The sequence below is a fragment of the Plasmodium reichenowi genome, chromosome 9, assembly GCF_001601855.1.
Source record: "Plasmodium reichenowi strain SY57 chromosome 9, whole genome shotgun sequence".
Classification (NCBI taxonomy): Eukaryota; Apicomplexa; class Aconoidasida; order Haemosporida; family Plasmodiidae; genus Plasmodium; species Plasmodium reichenowi.
In genome coordinates, this window is record NC_033654.1 from 1,186,708 (window position 1) to 1,192,878 (window position 6,171).

At 17.4% G+C, this 6,171-nt stretch overlaps 2 protein-coding genes across 2 annotated transcripts; both read right to left on the reverse strand.

The window, feature by feature from the left end:
* Positions 1-571: 571 nt before the first annotated feature.
* On the reverse strand, positions 572-1,244 carry PRSY57_0928900 (NifU-like protein, putative; the record flags this gene model as incomplete). Its single annotated transcript, XM_012907528.1, has 2 exons — positions 572-720; positions 815-1,244. 2 exons carry the CDS (start codon positions 1,242-1,244, stop codon positions 572-574), a joined length of 579 nt encoding a protein of 192 aa, XP_012762982.1.
* A 949-nt stretch (positions 1,245-2,193) lies between these two features.
* PRSY57_0929000 (elongation factor Tu, putative) lies at positions 2,194-4,953 on the reverse strand (the record flags this gene model as incomplete). Its single annotated transcript, XM_012907529.2, has 1 exon — positions 2,194-4,953. The coding sequence occupies one exon, from the start codon at positions 4,951-4,953 to the stop codon at positions 2,194-2,196; it is 2,760 nt and encodes a 919-aa protein (XP_012762983.2).
* Between the last annotated feature and the right edge of the window lie 1,218 nt (positions 4,954-6,171).

Here is a 6,171-nt window from a genome sequence, read left to right on the forward strand (position 1 = left end):
TAAAAAAAAAAAAAAAAAAAAAAAAAAAAAAAATATATATATATATATTATGTGAAGTTAATCCCAATTTAAACTATGTATTACTTTTAATGATTATTTTTTAATTTTTTATTGTATTTTAATGTATCTTGGGAAATACATAATATTATCTAAAATATGTTATTACAACATACTATTATTGAATATTTTATATATATATCTTGTTACAGAAAGGTAAATTTTGTTTCTATAATGAAGTATTTTATTAAGAAATTAAAATATGAGAAGAAATACTACACATTTTAGAAATTATTATAATAACATTTCTGTGTATTTAAGAACATAATGTAAGGACAATATGATTGCTTTTGTAATATCTTCAAATGTAGAGATATATTATGTGGTATATTCAATATTTATATTTTCCTTCTTTTTTTAAATATTTATTATATATGTCTATAATGATATGATAAATAAATTTTATTTTAATTTATTTATAAATGAATAAAATTCCCTTTTACATCTAATCAAATAATATTTTTTCCAAATAATATATATGTATATTATTAAAATTTTTTTTTTTTTTTCTTATTTAAAGAATTATGCCATCTTTTGAAACATTTTTTATTTCTTTAATTTCAGATATATAATATGTTAACATATTTTTTATCATATACTGTAAGGTTACTTCACTTTGTGCACATGTAACACAAGCTCCTTCTAACTGTACGTAAACTATACCTAAGAAGTTGAAAAAATTAAATAATACATAAATAATTACAAAATGATAAATTGGTAATATATAATATGTAAAATATATGATATTATGTTTTACCTTTATCTACATCAAAACAAATAAATTTAATATCTCCACCATCATTTAGAATTATTGGTCTTACTCTTTTTTCTATTAATAATTTTATACTGCTTATAATTTCCATGATATCTTCATTATCTTTATATATTTTTTCATTTTTAATTTTTTCCAATACAGGAATAATGTGTTCTTCATTAATACTCTTATTGTCTACATTTTTTTCAAAAATGTCAATGAACTTGTTTATTTCATTTATATAATTTATATAATCGGAATTATTTATTATCGAAAAAAACCTTGGGTTTGTACTTTTTTTTGTCACTATATATTTATTTAGCGCTTTTGTTATGTAATTTGAAAATTTCACATTTTTATAAATATTAATGTGAAAAGTCCGCATCATGCATAAAGAGTGTCTATACGAAAAAGCATTTTTAAAATGAATCATCTTTTCTTTTTTTTTTTATATTATATAGAAATGCAAATAAATAATTATCAATAAAAATTTCTTAAAAAATAAAAAAATATCATTTTTTAAATTTTATATTTCTCTTTTTTAATTTTTTTTTAATTTTTTTTTTGGATTATTTTAAAAATTCACAAATGTAATAAAAATTTTATGAAAGAAAAAAAAAAGGAGACCATAACTTAAAAAAAATATTTTTTTAAATATTATCTATATATATATGTATATATAATTTTCTGTATAAAAATTTTGAGAATGTTTCCTTACAAACCTAGTGAAATTGAATTACCTGCTTATGAATGGGATAAATTAATTAATGAAAGAATAAATGAACTAAAGAAAGAACATGATATAAATACGAAGGTAGAAGAGAACATATTATATTTTTTAGTATATTAAATAAACGTTATAAAGTTTTTTAAAAATAATAAAAGTTTCATTTGATATTAAAAAAAAAAAAAAAAAAAAAAAAAAAAAATTACAATATATATATATATATATATATAAATATATATATTTATATCGTGTGTTAATAAATATGTTTATAATATTTTAATATATTCATTTATACATATATATGTGAGATTTTTAACACATAATTTAAAAAATGATTTCTGAAATATGTATATGTTATATAAATATAAGTATATAATTTTGTTATATTACGTTTAAATTTAAAAAGTTTACCTATTATTATATATATATATATATATATATATTTTTTTTTTTTTTTTTTTCATATATATATACATATATATATAACAACATACAGATTTTTTGTTGTGATAATAAAAATGAGAAAGAAAATATTGGAAAAGTAACAAGTTCTTACAAATTACGTAATAATATAAAAATGATTTGTTGCTTAATGAAGTATAATAATACCACATAGTTATGATATTTTGTATTTATTTTATTAATTTTTTTGTGTTCATGATTTTGTTAATATTAATCCACTGGCAATTATTTGATTTTCTTCAGATAAAATAAAACGAGACAATGGTGAAATGGTAAAAAAAAGAAAATCGTAAATATTAAAAAATGGTGTATCTAAAGAAATAAAATATTTGAATTCCTCTCTGAAATATTGTGCACAAATGAGAGAATTATTATTAACTTGTATTTCTATAATACCTATATCATGACTACGTAAGCATTTTTTATTATCAATTTTTTCATAAAATGTAAAATTATTATTATCACGATTTTTATTAAAACTTTTTTCATAATTTTCAATATCTGTTATATTTTTATTATCAGCAAACTTTAATTTATTTGATGAGATTGGCAAATGATCAGAGTTTGAACTAACATTTTTTTTATAAAGAGAAAAAATATTTGTAACGGTTACACTATGTGCAAAATTTAAAGAATAAAAAAGATATTGTCTACCTATAATAAGTGGAATTCGTATTTCATTTAATTTTATTAATACTTTAAATTTGTTACAAGGGATGACATGAAAATTATTATTATGTATTGTATTAAATGATAAGTTACATTTTTCTTTATTTTCTTTATTTGTTTTATTTTCTTTATTTGTTTTATTTTCTTTATTTACTTTATTTTTTTTATTTTCTTTATTTTCTTGTTCTTCCTCGTTTTCTAAGGTTTCGCTATTTATTAAAACACAACCATTATTTATTTTGTTATCATCAATTTTAAGGTACACATTATCAATGATATCATTAGTTATATTTAAGTATTCATTTTGGAGGGAGCAATATTTGGCTAGTTCTGATATATTTTCAATGGTATTTAAAAGAAAAAAATTGTTTTGGTCCAAGTTATTTTTATGTTTTATAATATTTGAAGATGATATATTATAATTTTGTTCCTTACATGTATTTGATTTATTTCCTTCTTTATATTCATTTTTATTATCTAAAATTGTTAGATTTTTTAATTGTGGAAGAAGGATGTTTTTCATAATATTAATTATATTCGGTGTATTTGCTATAAGAATGGAAAAATAATCAATATTTATAAATTTATAAAAGATATCATTTTTTGCTTCAATTTTTTTTATGGTGACATTTTCTTTCCATGGTAATAAAGTATAAGATATACCTTTTGTTTTTAGATAACCATGTAATATTTTAATAGTAGCTTTTATCATATTATTTGATTGTGTAAAATCTTGAACTACTCCTACAGAATGATTATCTTCATTTGTTACATTTTTGATTGAATTGAGTTGATTAGTTTGCTTATCAAAATTAAAAAAGATATTATTTGCAAAAAATAAATGATTGTTATTTTTAACAAAATTATAATATGAATTTAAAGCGAAAGAATCCTTTTTTTGTTCGTCTAAAATTTGTTCACATACTTTAAAGAAAAATAAATCTTTTTTTATATTCATAAATTTAATTTGGTTATATAAACATAGATAATTGTTGAATAATGGTATGTGTTCATTTTGTTCAAAGTTTACAATATTTTTATTTTTATATGCTGAAACAGGTGTAAATAATAAATTTCTTTCTAATAACGTTTGTATGTTTTTATTTTGTAGACATTTTTTATGTACATAAAAATTAAGATTAAAAACAAATTCATAAATACTATTATTTTTAGGACATTCAAAATATGATTTAATAATAGAACATATATGTTGAAACACTTTTACATCATAATCAAATAAATCTAATTTGTTGATTACTATAATAACATTATTAATTCCTACAGATTTTAAAATACATACATTTCTATATGTTTCATCGTTCTTTTTATTATATATATTATTTCCATCAACTACTAATATAGCACAATCTGCATAAAAACTACATGTATGTAAATTATTTACTAATTCATTATGACCAGGTGTATCAAATATATTTATTTTTTTAATACATATAACATCATCATGTATAACTTTCCTTTTATAAAAATCGTCAAATATATTTTTATTAACATAAATATTTTTATTTGTATATATGTTATTTGTATATTTTTCTATATTTTGTTTATCTTGTTCATCATTATTATAATGATTTTCATTTCTTATAATATCATATGCTAACTTTATATCATCTTTGGTATAATATATATAAAATTCTTTTCTTTTATTAAAAAGCGTTATGTTTCTTTCTCTTTCATCTTCTTCTTCGTCCAATATATATGTATATTTCGCACTTTCCCTGACATGTTCATACTTCTTTATGGTTTGTTCAGAAACATAATTTAAATTATAAAGTAAAGCACCTATTAGTGTAGATTTACCAGCATCAATATGTCCTAATACAAGTACATTTAATGTGTTCAGCATTATATATTTATTGTTGTCTTTAATATTTTGTAATGTTATAATATTTTCTTTTTTTTTTATTGTATCATTTGTGATATTGTTAATATTTTCTTTTTTTTTTATTGGATCATTTGTGATTTTGTTAACATTTTCTTTTTTTTTTATTGGATCATTTGTGATATTGTTAATATTTTCTTTTTTTTTTATTGTATCATTTTTGACATTGTTAATATTTTCTTTTTTTTTTATTGGATCATTTGTGATATTGTTAATATTTTCCTTCTTTTTATTACTACCCTTTTCTTGTTTTATATTAGCAGTTTTTTTCTTTTCTTTAAAATCAAATTCGCAATATTCTTTTTCATCATAATTATCATAATCTTCGAAATCATCATCATAATCGTCGTATAGTAAACTTTTTCCTCTTCTTTTATTACTCATTTGTTTATCTTAATATTCCAATATTAAATATAAATAAATAAATAAATAAATAAATAAATATATATATATATATATATATATGTATATATTTTTTTTTTTTAGTGAGGCTATTTTTTATCATTCAAGTGTTTTTTATAAAGTGCAATATAAAAACAAAATGGTAGTTATTACAAATATTAAAATGTGCTCAAACAAATTGTGAAACACACATATATATATATATATATATATATATATGAATTACATATGGAACCTTATAAATATGTTGAATACATATATATGTACATATTCTATGGTTAGAATATTTTATATTCTCATAATGAATAAATTAATAAGAACATATATTGTCATATATATATCACAGAAAGTTTCAAATATTAGAATATATACGATCTTAATTTTTTTTTTTTTTTTTTTGGAAGCTTTATATAATTAAAAGAAAACCTTTGAACAAAATTAAAAATAAATCAATAATATTATATATATATATATATATATATTGAAGAATTATTAGTTTTGTAAGATATCAGAAAATATTAAAAGAAAAAATTTGGAATCTCATGAAAGATTTGTTGAATTTTATTTTGTTTTATTTTATTTTATAATAATGGGAAAATATGTTGTCTTCAAAAAATAAAAAAAAATAAAATAACACTTATGTTTTATTTTCATATGGTTTTGAAATAAATCATAAGCACTGATATGATATGATAATAAATAATTCTTCATAAAAGAAAAAAAAAAAAAAAAAAAAAAAAAAAAATATCTTATTTCATTCTTGAAGTACGTGAAAAATGAAAACATATAAATAAATAAATAAATAAATAAATATATATATATATATATATATATATATATATACATACATATATTTATATGTTCAATGTTTTATTATTTTATTCAAGATATATAATACAATATATATATATATATATATATATATATGGTGAAGATTTTTTCTTTCTTCTAATATATATAAAACCATATTTTTTATATCAAAAAAATAACGGTGTTACAATAAAAAATATTATATTATATATATATATATATAAGTAAATACAAATAATTATATGAGAAATTATATTTATTTATTCATATATAAAATATGGCTACTACTTATTTTTGTAATTCACATATGAATAAATATATATATATATTTATATATATATATAGTTTTTTTTTTTTTTTTTTTTTTTTTTTTTTTTTTTTTTTTTTTTT